The sequence below is a fragment of the Neopsephotus bourkii genome, unplaced genomic scaffold, assembly GCF_033783945.1.
Source record: "Neopsephotus bourkii isolate Nb327-2 ecotype Australia unplaced genomic scaffold, CSIRO-AGI_Nbou_v1 NB_1067, whole genome shotgun sequence".
NCBI classification, from domain to species: Eukaryota; Metazoa; Chordata; class Aves; order Psittaciformes; family Psittacidae; genus Neopsephotus; species Neopsephotus bourkii.
In genome coordinates, this window is record NW_026901555.1 from 3,041,510 (window position 1) to 3,055,702 (window position 14,193).

The window sequence follows — 14,193 nt, forward strand, 5'->3', positions numbered from 1 at the left end:
GAGCCCCAAGCGGCCGGTGCAGCATCACAGCTCCGCTCCTGCTTGGCTGCACCCCGAAAGCTCGGCTCCCTGCCCACAGCACCCCACAAGAGCCGCAGTAGCCCCGCACTGCACCTGCGAGGGACGGTGAGTGTGCTGGGGGAGGTCTGGGTCCCCGCTGGGACAGCAGCATGGCCTGTGCTGGCCGTGCACTGAGGCAGGATGGTGGCGCTGGGTGACAGCAGGGGGGTGATCCCGGCCCTCCAAGAGAAAGATCCATTCTCTGATCTCTGCTGCTGTACACCTACAGGCTGGAGCCTCCCGTGATGCAGAGTGTCAGGACCCCCAGCCTCCAACAGCTGCTCCGCTGGCCCTGCTCCTGCAACACAGCCTGGCCACGGGGTACCCCATCTCCATGAGCATCACCTCGGTGGCTGCCCATCACCTACGGAGACCTGCAGCCACCAACTCACTCGGGTACCAGGGAACTGGTGTCCCACATCACCCCCGCCTTCGCCTTCTCCAGCCCACCCCGTGGGCTAGCTGATGGCCAGTAGCCGCTGCTGAGCCCAGATGCAGGGCTGGGAGAGGGACCCAGCACAGCCACTGTCCCTGTGCTTCAGAGGATGGCGGCAGCAAACTGGTACCACCGGGACATCAGCCGTGTGGTGGCAGAGGAGCTGCTGGCCAAGGCCGGGCGGGACGGCTGCTTCCTGGTGCGGGACAGCGAGTCGGTGTCAGGAGCATATGCCCTTTGCCTCCTGTAAGTCACCTGCCTGGCTTCTGCTTGGGGCTTCTCTCTCTTGTCCATCACCGGGTCCCTCCATCCCTCTCCCTGCTCCTGCTATGGCCAAAACCTGCTGCAGGGATGCTGGTGGGTGAGCTGGCTGCCAGGCTCTGGCACAGGGGTTTTGGAGCGATGCCCATGTCAGGCCAGGGGAGAACCCTGCATCCTTGGGAGCAGGCAGGAGCCTGGGCCCACAGCCCTGCCCAGCACCAGCGCTGCTGAAGGAGGAACCCGAAATCCAGGGCACGCCAAGCCATTTTGGGCTGCCTGCCTGCTGTGGGAGCGGGAGAGGCTGACTCAGAGCTCTCTCCCTCTGCAAAAACAAACATCCCCTCTTCCTCCAACCCCCAATGGCCACATCTGCACCGTGACGTCTGCTGTTAACATCTCAGATGCCGGGACTTCAGGGTTACATCCCCTGCCACTCATGGGGCCCGTTGCCATCCCCACACCCTGAAAGCACTGCTGCCAGGGCTGCCTGCACCCCTTCCTGCTGCCTGCACCCTTCCTGCAGCTGAGCGACATGTCTGCAGCGCATGGGGCGGTGCCTGGTGGGGTTGCAGGGATGCCACCCCCTTCCCTACCGCTGGCCTGGCCCAGTGCACGGGACAAATTGCAAACACATGGTGCTGAGGGGAGCGGGGAATGCCGGGAGCTTAGCCGGCATCCGCCAGCATCCCGACACTGATGCCGGACAGGATGGTGGCACAGGCAGGGATGTGCAGTGGCCCCAGAGCGAGTATGACCATGCTATGGCAGCCGTCGGCTGTTGTAAAATGGGCTGCCATGAAACCCTCACTGCCACACAGTGCCGTGGGGTGCCCCACTGAATGCTGGTGGAGATGTGGCTGAGCTCCTGGCTGTGCCCACACAGGCAGAGAGCTGTTTGGAGTTGAGTGGACACTGCGCATCCCCCCCTGCAAACCGGTACAGACCCAGAGCTGAGGGTGATGCTTTTATGAAATGAGAGTTCCTCCCTCTGCAGAAGGAACGGGGTTTTTGCATCAGGGCTGGGTGCTGCCACACACCCAGTGTCATGGGGGCTGTGATGGAGAACCCTCCTCTGCTCTCTCCCAGGTTCCAGCGGCACGTCCACACCTACCGCATCCTCCCCAATGATGAGGGGCTGCTGTCTGTCCAGGTGGGTGCAGCAGCGGGTGTCCAGGGGCTGGGTGCCACTGGGGTGCCCTCCCGGCCCTGGCTAATGCCCCTGGGTGCCTGCCTGGGGGCACAGGCAGGATGCAGGTGCAAAGGGCAGGGATGCTCGCCTCCTCACAGCACACAAAGAGGTGGCATCCGCCTGCCCTCCCCGACACTGCGGTTTGCGCAAGCTGCCTGCAGCACCGAGCACCGCAGGATGTGGGCGCTTTGCAGCCACCCCTCTGCATGTGGGGCTGCCACCATGCAGCCCAGGGCAGCACAGCAAAACACTTGTCCCCTTCCTGCCACTGTCTCCTGCCCCAGCCTGGCCACACAGGTCCCATCCCTATGATGTCCGTCCCCGTGATGTCTGTCTTGGCTGCCTGACAGCTCAGCATTGCTTCCCCTCTTTGGTGCCACTTCACAGTATCTCCTGCCACCCAGCTCCCTGCAGCTCTCCTCTCTAGCCCCTCAAAAGAACATCCTGAAGGTCCCTAGGGAGCATTCCCATGTGCTGCATGGGGCAGATGTTTTCCTGCTCTCTGCTGCCATGCAAGGGGCTGGGGTAAGCTTCCCATGGGTCAGGCATCCTGCTTGCCATGGGCTCATTCTGGGGGACAGCCCCACTTGAGAGAGCAGGTTGGGCCAGAGCCTGCCCAGGCACTGCCTCAAGCACATGGAGCCAGTGGAGGGAGGGACATGATGGTGCTTTTTCAAATACATGGCAGGTAAAACTAACACCAGAGGCAATGTAGGCCCGCTGATGAACGGGACGGGTGCCCTGGTGACAGAAGATACAGAGATGGCAGAGTTACTGAATGCCTTCTTTGTCTCTGTCTACTCTGCTGGAGGCAGTCCTGAAGAGCCCTGTACCGCTGAGACCCCGGATGAAGACAGGTCAACGGAGTGGTCTGCCTTAGTTGATGAGGAATGGGTTAAAGACCAGTTGAGCAATCTGGATATCCATAAATCCATGGGTCCAGATGGGATGCACCCGCGGGTGCTGAGGGAACTGGCGGAGGTCATTGCTAGACCGCTCTCCATCATCTTTACCAAGTCTTGGGAAACGGGAGAGGTGCCTGAGGACTGGAGGAAAGCAAATGTCACTCCTGTCTTCAAAAAGGGCAAGAAGGAGGACCCGGGTAACTATAGACCGGTTAGCCTCACCTCCATTCCTGGGAAAGTGATGGAACACCTTATCCTTGGTGCCATCTTAAGGCATATCAAGGATAAGAGGGTTATGAGGGGCAGTCAACATGGCTTCACCAAGGGGAAGTCGTGCTTGACCAATCTTGTAGCCTTTTATGAGGAAATAACGCGGTGGATGGATGATGGCAGAGCGGTGGATGTGGTCTACCTCGACTTCAGCAAAGCGTTTGACACGGTCTCCCACAGCATCCTTGCGGCTAAATTGAGGAAGTGTGGTCTGGATGACCGGGTAGTGAGGTGGACTGTGAACTGGCTGAAGGAGAGAAGCCAGAGAGTTGTAGTCTATGGGGCGGAGTCTAGTTGGAGGCCTGTATCTAGTGGAGTGCCTCAAGGGTCGGTACTGGGACCAGTATTATTTAATATATTCATCAACGATTTAGATGAGGGAATTGAGTGTACTATCAGCAAGTTTGCTGATGACACTAAGCTGGGAGGGGTGGCCGACACGCCAGAAGGCTGTGCTGCCATCCAGAGGGACCTGGACAGGCTGGAGAGTTGGGCGGGGAATAACCTGATGAAATATAACAAGGGAAAGTGTAGAGTCCTGCATCTGGGCAGGAACAACCCCAGGTTCCAGTATAGGCTGGGGAACGACCTGTTAGAGAGCAGTGTAGGGGAGAGGGACCTGGGGGTCCTGGTGGACGACAGGGTGACCATGAGCCGACACTGTGCCCTTGTGGCCAAGAAGGCCAATGGCATCCTGGGTTGTATTAGAAGGGGGGTGGTTAGTAGGTCGAGAGAGGTCCTCCTTCCCCTCTACTCTGCCCTGGTGAGACCTCATCTGGAATATTGTGTCCAGTTCTGGGCCCCTCAGTTTAAAAAGGACAGGGACCTGCTGGAGAGAGTCCAGCGCAGGGCAACTAAGATGATTAAGGGAGTGGAGCATCTCCCTTATGAGGAAAGACTGAGGGAGCTGGGTCTCTATAGTTTGGAGAAGAGGAGATTGAGGGGTGACCTTATTAGTGTATATAAATATATAAAGGGGGAGTGTCACGAGGATGGAGCCAGGCTCTTCTCAGTGGCAAACAATGAAAGGACAAGGGGTAATGGGTACAAATTGGAGCACAAGAGGTTCCACTTAAACCTGAGAAGAAACTTCTTCTCAGTGAGGGTGACGGAACACTGGAACAGGCTGCCCAGGGAGGTTGTGGAGTCTCCTTCTCTGGAGACATTCAAGACCCGCCTGGATACGTTCCTGTGTAACCTTATCTAGGTGTTCCTGCTCCGGCAGGGGGATTGGACTAGATGATCTTTTGAGGTCCCTTCCAATCTCTAACATACTGTGATACTGTGATACTGTGATACTGTGTGCTTCCCTTTCTCTACCTCCCCAGACCATCCAGGGCATCCAAGCCAAGTGTTTCCGCACCCTCCCTGACCTGATCAGTGCCTACCAGCAGCCCAACAACGGGCTGGTGATGCCCCTGCTCTACCCCGTGCACCGGGCAGGGCAGGCGGCCGAGGAGGACTCGGGTGAGCCAGGGAGGGGACATGGGGGCCATGCAGGGTGTGAGCATGGAGGGTTCCTGCTGAGCCGCTGTGCTCTGCCCGCAGACGGGGAGGATGCCCGGGGCACTGGGCACACGGTGAGCGCGGTCCCTGCCAGCGCAGCCGCGGCAGGCTCATGGCTCAGCGCTCCCATCACCACCCAGACCCACATCTCACAGCAGCTGCACCAGAGGCTGCAGGAGCAGGTGCACAGCAGGTAAGGCAGCCCTGCACACCCCGCGCTGGTGGAGGTGATGGTGCGGGCATGGCCGGGGAGGGATGTCCCCACTTTGGAGCACTGTGTGCAGTCCTAGTGTCCTCAGCGTAAAAAGGACATGGAACTGTTGGAACAAGACCAGAGGAGGCCACGAGGATGATCAGGGACTGGAGCACCTCCCATATGAAGACAGGCTGAGAAAGTTGGGGCTGTTCAGCCTGGAGAAGAGAAGGCTGCGTGGAGACCTCATAGCAGCCTTCCAGTATCTGAAGGGGGCCTATAGGGATGCTGGGGAGGGACTCTTCATCAGGGACTGCAGTGGTAGGACAAGGGGTAATGGGTTAAAACTTAAACAGGGGAAGTTTAGATTGGATACAAGGAAGAAATTCTTTACCGTGAGGGTGGTGAGGCACTGGAATGGGTTGCCCAGGGAGGTTGTGACTGCTCCATCCCTGGCAGTGTTCAAGACCAGGTTGGACAAAGCCTTGGGTGAGATGGTTTAGAGCGAGGTGTCCCTGCCCATGGCAGGGGGGCTGGAACTGGATGATCCTAAGGCCCTTCCCAACCCAACCTTTTCTATGGTTCTAAGATGCCCACCTTCCCTTGCAGCCCAGCCAGCGACTTCATGGGCTTCATGGCTGAGTACCTGAACCACCACGTGCAGCTGGACCTGGAGGCGCTGCGCCACGGGCACCCGCAACTGCGTCACCTCAGCACCGCGCTGGTCACTGCCTGCCGCGCACTGCACAGGCGAGCGCACCCCTGTGCCCCCATCCCCTTCATGGTGCCCGGACACCGGCACCCAGGGCTCAGGAGATGCCTGCTCCATCTCTCACCCGCTCCTCTCCTCTCCTCCCTTCTCCTCCCCTCTGCAGTGAGATCGACTTCACTCTGGCTGGTCTGGAGACACTGGCCAGGATGTTCGACCCCCCCATGTCCCCTCACAGCCCAGCCAGGGAGCAGGTGACCCCCCCCGCGGCCACCACAGCCCCCAGCCACCTGCAGGTGTGTCCTCATGTATGGCTGGGTGCCCCTGCTCATTGAGGAGGTGGTTGGGGTGGTTTCGGTGCCTGTCAGCACCCAAAGGTGCTGCACACCCCGCAGCACTGCCAGCGGTGATGGGTGCTGCGTGCCATGGTCCCTGCAGCCAGTGGAAGGCACCTGGTGCTCTGTGGCCCGAGGGCAAGCAGGGATTCATTCCTGCACCCAGTCCAGGGTGCAGCAATAGAGGAAGCTGCTTCCCCTGCCAGACCCCAGGGACCCCCATGTCTCAGGATGCAGCCCAAACCCACGAGGAGGAATCCACCAGTCTAGTGCCACTGTGCTGCTCCAGGAATGTCCATCCTTCTCCCCAGGGTCTCCTGACCAGCGACCCAGACCTTGAGCTGCTCCTCAACAAGATATCTGCCGTCAACCATCTCCTCTCTTCACTGGAGAAGAAGGTGTCTGCCCCATCCTGCCATACTGGGCTTGGGAGGCGCGACATACTGGGTGCAGGCGGAGGCATGGCTGCTGTTAACGGCAGCCACTGCCCAGCTCTGAGGGTGCCCCAGGCTGGGGAGCCTCACTGTGCTCCAGTGAACCCCTCACCTAAATCAAACCCTCTGGCAAAGCAGGCTGCCAGCAGCTGCACAGCCCCAGGGTGCCCAGGGCTCCCAGTTAGCCCAGTGCCCCCTGACCAGGATCCATCTCCCGGCAGGTGCTGAAGTCGCTGCAGGAGACGGTGTCAAGGCACAACCTGGCACTACCTAGCATGGCAGCGTCCCCCCCGCCAGCCGCCAGGCCCCTGGCTGTGCAGAGCTTTGAGGTGAGCGTGGAGGATGCAGCAGGGCCCCAGCGGCACTGCCCACGCTGGGCAGGCCTGGGGCCAACCCGGGATCCTCGTCCCTGCCTGCAGGTGAAGGTGGGCAAGTCGCAGCGGGCAGCCCTGACGGTGGACGTGCAGTCGGGCACAGTGGCCATCACCAAGCAGGGCAGTGGGTCCCCGGAGGAGACCATCCCACAGGACAAAAGTAAGGGTCGATGATGATTGGACTGTGGGGTTCCCTGGCACAGGCCTGATGCCAGGGTGATGGGCTGCAGACCTGGTCTCATCCCAAGCCCCCATCCCACACTACCTGCCGCTCCCGTGGTGGGAGGCTGGCAGCCACCGTTGACCCCCTCACACCCAGCATTCAGTCCTGCAGCTGATCAAATACCAGAGCGTGCAGAGCAAGGTGAGGCTGCTGTATGACCGGGAGCCACAGAAGAGCCTCAGCAGAGACTTCATCTTTCCCAGTGCACGGGTAAGCAGCACCGGCTGCTCCCTGGGTGTCCTGGGGGAATCCAGAGCTGTTATGCACCATGCAGCAAATCAATGGTCTCAGGGCTGAGAGCAAACTGGCTCCTGTGTCTGGGGGTGATGTCCTCTGATCCCACCACCAGCAGCTTCTGGGCTTGCTGTGGCTCCCGGCTCCCCTTTGGGACCCTAAGACACTTGTATTGTCCCACAGAAGCGAGAGGCCTTTTGCCAGCTGCTGCAGCTGATGAAGATCCAGCACTCCAACCTGGAAGAGCCTGACCTTATCTCAGTGTATGTCGGGACGTGGAACATGGGTAAGGATAAGGTCACATTGTCCTGGGAGGCTGCCATGGCTCATTGTGAGCATGGGTGGGTTTGGGGGCGTGAGAGCTTCAGGGACCTGCCCCAGGAAACCTGAGGTCCGAGCTGGTCCTTGGTGGGAGGAGGAGGCTGGAGAAGACTGACTGCTTTTGTGTTTGCCTGTCCTGTCATGATCCGCTCACCCAGTGGCTGTCAGGGAATTGGAGGACCTGGGATACCTGGGAGGGTTTTGGGCGGTAGCAGTAAATCCCCCATCAGTCTCGCATGAGCATGGCTGAGCTGTAGGGCTGCCATGAAGCTTCTTGCCCTGGCAGCTCCTGGAGGTGCATAGGGTCTGTGGCTGGGGACAAGCCGGATGAGCCTGGCATGCCGCCCTGGTGACCCGCTGTCCCCTGCCCGCAGGCAGCACGCCGCCACCCCGCTCCATCGCCTCCTGGCTGACCTCGAGGGGCTTGGGGCGCACGCAGGATGAGACCACTGCCTGCATCCCCCATGACATCTACGTTATCGGCACCCAGGAGAATTCCCTGGGTGACCGCGAGTGGGTCGAGTTCCTCCGCGCATCGCTCAAGACCCTGATGGCCATCGACTACCGAGTGGTAACGGCGGGTGCAGCCTGGACCTCTCTGGCTGTGCCTGGGGAGGCACCCAGTGCTGAGCACGCTAAAGGTGTCCTGCAGCAGTCTCAGGGCACTGGTTACCAGCAGCCATCACCCCAGGGATCCTACCCCCAAAGCCAGGGTCCTTTCCCACCCCAAATGCAGCCCAGGGAACCCCTTACACCCCGCAGACTCTGTGTGCCCTCCTCAGCAGCCACCTTTCAGGGATGGGTTGGCTGACCTTGCTGCTTCTCCATCCCCACCGCGCTCGGCCATGGGGTGGTATGGGGGGAGCAGGCAGACTCACCCCCTGTCCCTCCCCGCAGGTTGCCCTGCAGTGCCTCTGGAGCATCAAGATTGTGGTGCTGGTGAAGCCCGAGCACGAGCGGCGCATCAGCCACGTCCACACCTCCAGCGTGAAAACAGGGATTGCCAACACCCTGGGTAGGGATGGGGTGTGGGGTGCCCCAGAGAGCCTGAGAGCCACCCCAGGATGTCTGAGATGCCCCAGAGCTCAGTGCCCAGCGCATCCCTGCAGGGAACAAGGGAGCTGTTGGTGTCTCCTTCCTCTTCAATGGCACCTCCTTTGGCTTCGTCAACTGCCACCTGGCCTCTGGCAGCGAGAAGACCCACAGGTGATTGATGGAGGGGCTGGGGATGGGGCTGCCCCACAGCAGGCAGCTGTCTCAGGGGGCTGTGGGGATGTCCCTGTCCCCACCACCCAGGAGCAGGGTGAGGATGAGGTGTCAATGATGTGGCTCACATGGTGCTGCTGTCGTCCCCCCCCGCAGGCGGAACCAGAACTACAGTGACATCCTGCACTCCCTGGTCCTGGGGGACAAGCGGCTGGGGGGCTTCGACCTCACCCTGCGCTTCACCCACCTCTTCTGGTTCGGGGACCTCAACTACCGCCTGGACATGGACGTGCAGGTGGGACCCCATGGGCACCGCAGCGGGATGCTGGCACGCTGGTGGCAGTGCTGGTGCCGCTGCAGGGATGGGAGGAGCTGGGGCTCACCGTGCCTCCTTCCCCGGCACAGGACATCCTTGCCCACATAACCAAGAAGGAGTTTGAAGCTCTCCTGGCTGTCGACCAGCTCAACCTGGAGCGGGAGAAGAACAAGGTGTTCCTGCGATTCAGTGAGTGTGGGGACACGGGCACCGAGATGGTGGCACCCAGGGTCCCTGCAGACCTCTCCTGTGCCACCTCCAACACATGGTGGAGCCCTGGCCTGGCATAGCCCTGTGCTGAAAGGCTGGGGATGTGCAAGCCCCAACAGGGCAGGTCCCTGCGCTCTGCATCCCAAGAGTGTGCAAGCACAGGGCCCTCAGCCATCGGTGTGAGCACAGGATGATGCTCCATGGGGCCTGTCCCAGGCTGATTGCAGTGGTGCTGGCCCCTGTGCCACCTCTGTCTTGGTTCCCAGGTGAGGGTGACATCTCCTTTCCCCCCACCTACCGGTATGAGCGGGGCTCCCGGGACAGCTACATGTGGCAGAAGTTCAAGCCCACAGGGGTGAGTTCATGGAGCCTCTGCCGAGCCGCAGGACATCACTGTGGGATGGGGACAGCCGGCTCAGCTGGTGCTGGGGAAGAATTGCATGGTGATGTTCAACCCCACACCTCCACCAGCCTGTTCCATCTGCAAAACGGGCCTGGATGGGAGGGAGCTTGCTTTTTGGGGTGCACCCAAGGGGACACTGAAGCTGGCTGCTTTCCTGTTTTCAGATGAGGATCAATGTCCCCTCGTGGTGTGACCGCATCCTGTGGAAGTCACACCCGGAGACCCACGTGGTCTGTAACTCCTATGGTTAGTGAGACCCTGGGGCTGGGGGCCAGCGCTGCCCGGGACCCCATGGCTGGGGACCATCACCCAGTTGCTCCCTGCCACCCTCCAGGCTGCACCAATGACATTGTGACCAGTGACCACTCGCCCGTCTTCGCCACCTTCGAGGTGGGAGTGACCTCGCAGTTTGTGCCCAAGAAGGGTAAGGGCCTGGGGCCTGTCACTCCCGCACCCTGTTTGGGGTGAGCCCTGGCCATGGGCTGAGCTGCTGGTACCTGCCTGCAGCTCCCGGCTCCAGCCCCGAGCCCCTGGCCTGCATCGAGTGGGAGAGCATCGAGGTGATTGTGAAAACCACCAGCCGCAGCAAGTGCTGCATCGAGTTCCACTCCTACTGCCTGGAGGGTGAGGTGGCCCTGCGGGGTGCTGGGGTGGCAGCGGGGTGCCATGGGGGGGAGCCAGCCCTGGCTGGACCTATGCCCGCTGCTCTCCCTCGCAGAGGCCCAGCGGAGCGGGGAGAACACCTTCCAGAGCTGTGACATCCCCGGCTTCCTCAAGCTGGGCTGGTCCGCAAAGCATCTGCCTGTGGTACACCCCTGAGCATCCTCCTCCCTCCTCTGCCGCATCCCTCCTGCTGGCTCCATACCCTGACCCCCAAGGGGTCCTGGGGGCTGTCACCGTCCCCCCCAGGACAGTACCACCTTGTACCACCCTACCTTGCAGCAGCCCCCCCGAGCACTCCTCTCTCTGCATGCAGCTGAACCCCATTCTGCCAGACTTGGAGTACCTGGTGGACCAGCACCTGCTCCTCAGCATCAAGGGTGTGGAGAGCTGCGAGTCCTATGGTACGTGCGGGATGGTGGCAGGGGGGAACAGCCTTCTGGGTGTGTGGTTCTGCAGCTGGAGCTTGGCAGAAGGGACTGTGGAACTTACCCTGCTGCGTGCTGTGCCTGCAGGTGAGTGCTGCATCGCAATGAGGTCAATGATCAGCAGCATGGCCCAGCAGTTTGAGACCTTCCTCTTCCACCGTGGCGAGGAGACGGGCTCCATACGTGGCTGGATGAAGGTCCGGGTCCCCAAGGACACGTGCGGCACCCGTGAGAGGCTCTATGGTGAGGGTGGCCACACACCAGTACCCTCCTGTCACCCTGGGAATGGGGCACAGTGCACCCCAGGCTGCCCCCCCGGACCCCAGCAGCGGTCAGGGGCTGTGCAGTGCCTGGTGGGGAGATGCCAGACTCCAGTGCTCTTGCAGAGTGGATCAGCTTTGAGGAGGAGGATGCTGAGCCAGCGGCAGACACCCCAATGTGCCCCAAGCCACCCCGGCAGACCCTCAGGTACTGCAGCCAGGCTCAGCCCCACCACAAGGCCTGGTTGTGGGGCGATGCTGAGTCCTCTCCCACTGTGCTTTGCAGGAGCCGGCCCCGCAGCCTCCCGGAGCCGCCTGCTGGCTACACCAACCCAGCCTACTTCATCTTTGAGGGGGTCCCCAACACATGGGGGCTGGCCCCTGGCACTGGTGAAGCCCACACCAAGCAGGCAGAGAGCCCGGCCAGGGGTCCGCAGCACCAGAGCCCCCTTGGGGCACGGGCCCCTTTGCCCTCGGAGGAGCAGCAGTGGGGCAGCCAGCCCCACCGTGTACCAGGGGGTCCACCCCGTGAGTGCCCACTCAGCCCCCTTCGTGTGGGCCAGCAGAAGAGACCCAAATCAGCCACGCTGGTGAGGGACACACCGGGGCTGGGCGACTGCTCACTGACAGCGCTGCACATGGCCTCCTGCCTGAGCCAGATGGACTGGGCATCCCCTGGGGATGGAGGGGACAGCCAGGAGAACCTGCTGCACCCCAGGACCCTGCTGCACCAGGCCCACAGCACCCTGGAGCCACCCCCACGGCCCTGCCGGGAGGTATCGAGGTGCCTGCCAGGTGCTCGCCAGTACAGCCCCTCCAGAGAGGTACCACTGTGGTCCCTATGGGGCTCTGGAGCTCAGCTGAAGGGCTTGGGGAGCTGAGGGAGGGAGGGGACCTGCTTTGGGCCATGGGGTCACCATCAAATGCAAGGTCCCATCCCCAGTGCACTGTTCTGCCTGATGGAGGTGCCCAGGCAGTGGGATAGCGGAAGGTGAAGGAACAGCAATGTGCCCCATTGACCTGGGGTGAGGACATGAAGGCGGGGACTTCATGGTCCTAGTATGACCCTGCTGGCATGTGTCCCTGTGCTTCTCTTCCCAGTGGCCTTGCAAGAGGGGTGAATGGTCCCGCAGCACCAGTGGGTGCCTGGGCCACCTCAGCTTGCAGCAGGACAAGGAACGGCTGCAAGAGCATGGCTGGGACCACCAGGAGATCTTCAGGTACCCCAGGCCCTGGAGCCCAGGAAGGGGGCACAGTGCAGATCAGCTCCTGTGGCCCCACAGGCCCTGGCAGAGCCCCATGCCCTGGTGGGGAGGAGAGGTGGGAATGTGGCAGGACAGGGGCAGGAGGATGTCAAGTCCACGATGGATGCCCTGGGGCTGCGTGGGCTTCCTGCTTCCTCTCTGTGGCTCCCCCAGCACTTGCTCCCCCTCACAGAGATGTCACGGAGCGGGACCTGCCGGAGGCTGGGGCGCTCAGCCCGAGCCATCCTCAGCTCATCCATGGCACCGTGGTGAGCCTGCCGCAGAGACCCAGCCTCGGACCCAGCGCCTAGAGCATCCATCCCCACCCCAGCACCAGTGTGCGCTCTCCTATGGAGCTCCCAAGGAGGCAGGGCTGCCGAGGAGGATGGGGCAGGAAACACCCAGGCCATGCTCCCAACGTGGTTGGCCTCACCAGCAAGTGACTCAGTTGGGGGTGTCAGGAAGCTCCTACAGACACTTTCCGTGTCTCAGTGCCTGTTTCCATCCTTCCACCCCAAAGTGATGGAAGGACCATGCTGAGCCCCACCAGCAGGGAGGGATGGTGGACATAGGAGATGTTGAGGCCATTTGGAAGGTGGGACCACATTGGACCTTAAGGCTCAGCCTTTTCAGGCAGCCTGCAAGGGCACAGTGGCACCTGTGGCCAGCCCAGCTCCACACACCCTGTGCCTTTGGCCTCATCCCTCCTCCCCAGGCCCAGCGCTGGATGGACAGCATTCCCAGATTACTCCAGGATGGACAGCATTCCCAGATTACTCCAGGATGGACAGCATTCCCAGATGGCTTCATCTACAGCAGCTGCTCCTGAGGCTGCGGCACCATTTCCTTACAAGATGCCCCTTGCTGTTCCCATCCAGAATAAAGTCTCAGGGATGCTGGGGTGCATGTGTGCAACGCCTCATTCTGTGCACAGGCAAAGGGGGAGCACCAGAACATTGCCCTCTGCCTCCCACTGTTTACTCGGGGACCCTGCAAACCCATCCCTTGGGGCTGCCCTCAGTGGCACCGTTCCCTTTGGAACGCACTGATCTACCTGCTCATCCCAGCACACCCAGGCTCCCCCAGGCTCTCCCTCTGTGTCCAGGCATTCTCGGGCTGCCCCTGCACCACCCCTCACACCTCTGCTCCTCCCCAAACCACCCCGCTCTTGGCCAGGGTCCCCAGCATCTCAGGGCGCACCCGTTCACCGCCGGCATGCCCGTTCATCCCAATACCAGTGCTTCTGAACAGCACACGCTTTTAACCCGCCTGACGCTCGCAAAGGAGTTAAATCCCCCGACCAGGCAGTGCTCTGCAGGCAGTGGGGGCACACGGTCCCCCCAAAACACAGGGAGACCCCAGCCCAACAGGGCTCCGGCTGCTGCTGCGCCCAAGGTGGCCCTGGTTTGGGGGACACTATGCCCAGGCTGGCCTCAAGGTGGCAGTGGCCACCTTTGTCCCTAGCGTTGCCCCTCAGGGCTGGGATGCCAGCAGGGCAGCACCCTGGGGTGCGGGCACTGCGGGACATGCGTGGACCCGGTGGGGCAGGGGGGCTGCCGTAGGGTGGGCAAGGGGCCACGGTCCCCACTGGCAGGGGGATGCGGTCCGTACGGATGAGGGGCTGTGGACCTCACGGCTGAGTGACTTTGGTCCTCAGGTGCGAGGGGCGCTGGTCCCCATGGCCAAGGGTCCTTGCCTCCCACAGGGCTGTGGCCCCATGGGTGAGACCCACGCGTCCCACGGTTTGGGGGCTGCTGCAGGGTCTGCAGATGGCCCAAGGCCTGCGAGGGCGATGGGCGGGAGGGGAGCGGAGCGGGGCTGAGCCCTGCGGGCAGCCCCTGGGGCGGGCAGGGACACGGGCAGGGATCGCTGCGGGCTCCTGCCCCTCCTCTGCCCGCCTCCAGCCCTGCCTCTCCCGGGCACTTTGCTCCCAGCGGTGGGAGCGCAGGAGCGGGCACACGGCGCGGCAGGGCTCGGCGGGGGCCGCCCGCAGCCCCTCCAGCAGGGCCCCCCGGG

General features: G+C 61.9%; 1 protein-coding gene across 1 annotated transcript; it reads left to right on the forward strand.

The window, feature by feature from the left end:
• On the forward strand, positions 1-12,542 carry INPPL1 (inositol polyphosphate phosphatase like 1). The gene is made up of 28 exons (XM_061361950.1): positions 1-126; positions 290-742; positions 1,844-1,907; positions 4,450-4,588; positions 4,670-4,820; positions 5,430-5,570; positions 5,696-5,825; positions 6,176-6,262; positions 6,520-6,627; positions 6,718-6,832; positions 6,999-7,105; positions 7,313-7,415; positions 7,825-8,021; positions 8,348-8,465; positions 8,560-8,656; positions 8,813-8,951; positions 9,062-9,161; positions 9,449-9,537; positions 9,750-9,831; positions 9,920-10,009; positions 10,093-10,209; positions 10,304-10,392; positions 10,562-10,649; positions 10,761-10,916; positions 11,060-11,141; positions 11,220-11,757; positions 12,035-12,153; positions 12,371-12,542. The coding sequence occupies exons 2-28, from the start codon at positions 606-608 to the stop codon at positions 12,486-12,488; spliced, it is 3,501 nt and encodes a 1,166-aa protein (XP_061217934.1). The 5' UTR covers positions 1-126; positions 290-605; the 3' UTR covers positions 12,489-12,542.
• Positions 12,543-14,193: the final 1,651 nt, after the last annotated feature.

Bases quoted from the DNA above. Each gene is read 5' to 3' on its own strand.
- INPPL1 (XM_061361950.1), top strand. From the start codon at position 606: ATGGCGGCAGCAAACTGGTACCACCGGGACATCAGCCGTGTGGTGGCA. The intron at 4,589-4,669 runs GTGAGCCAGGGA...CTCTGCCCGCAG, and splicing joins GGCGGCCGAGGAGGACTCGG to ACGGGGAGGATGCCCGGGGC. The intron at 9,832-9,919 runs GTTAGTGAGACC...GCCACCCTCCAG, and splicing joins CGTGGTCTGTAACTCCTATG to GCTGCACCAATGACATTGTG.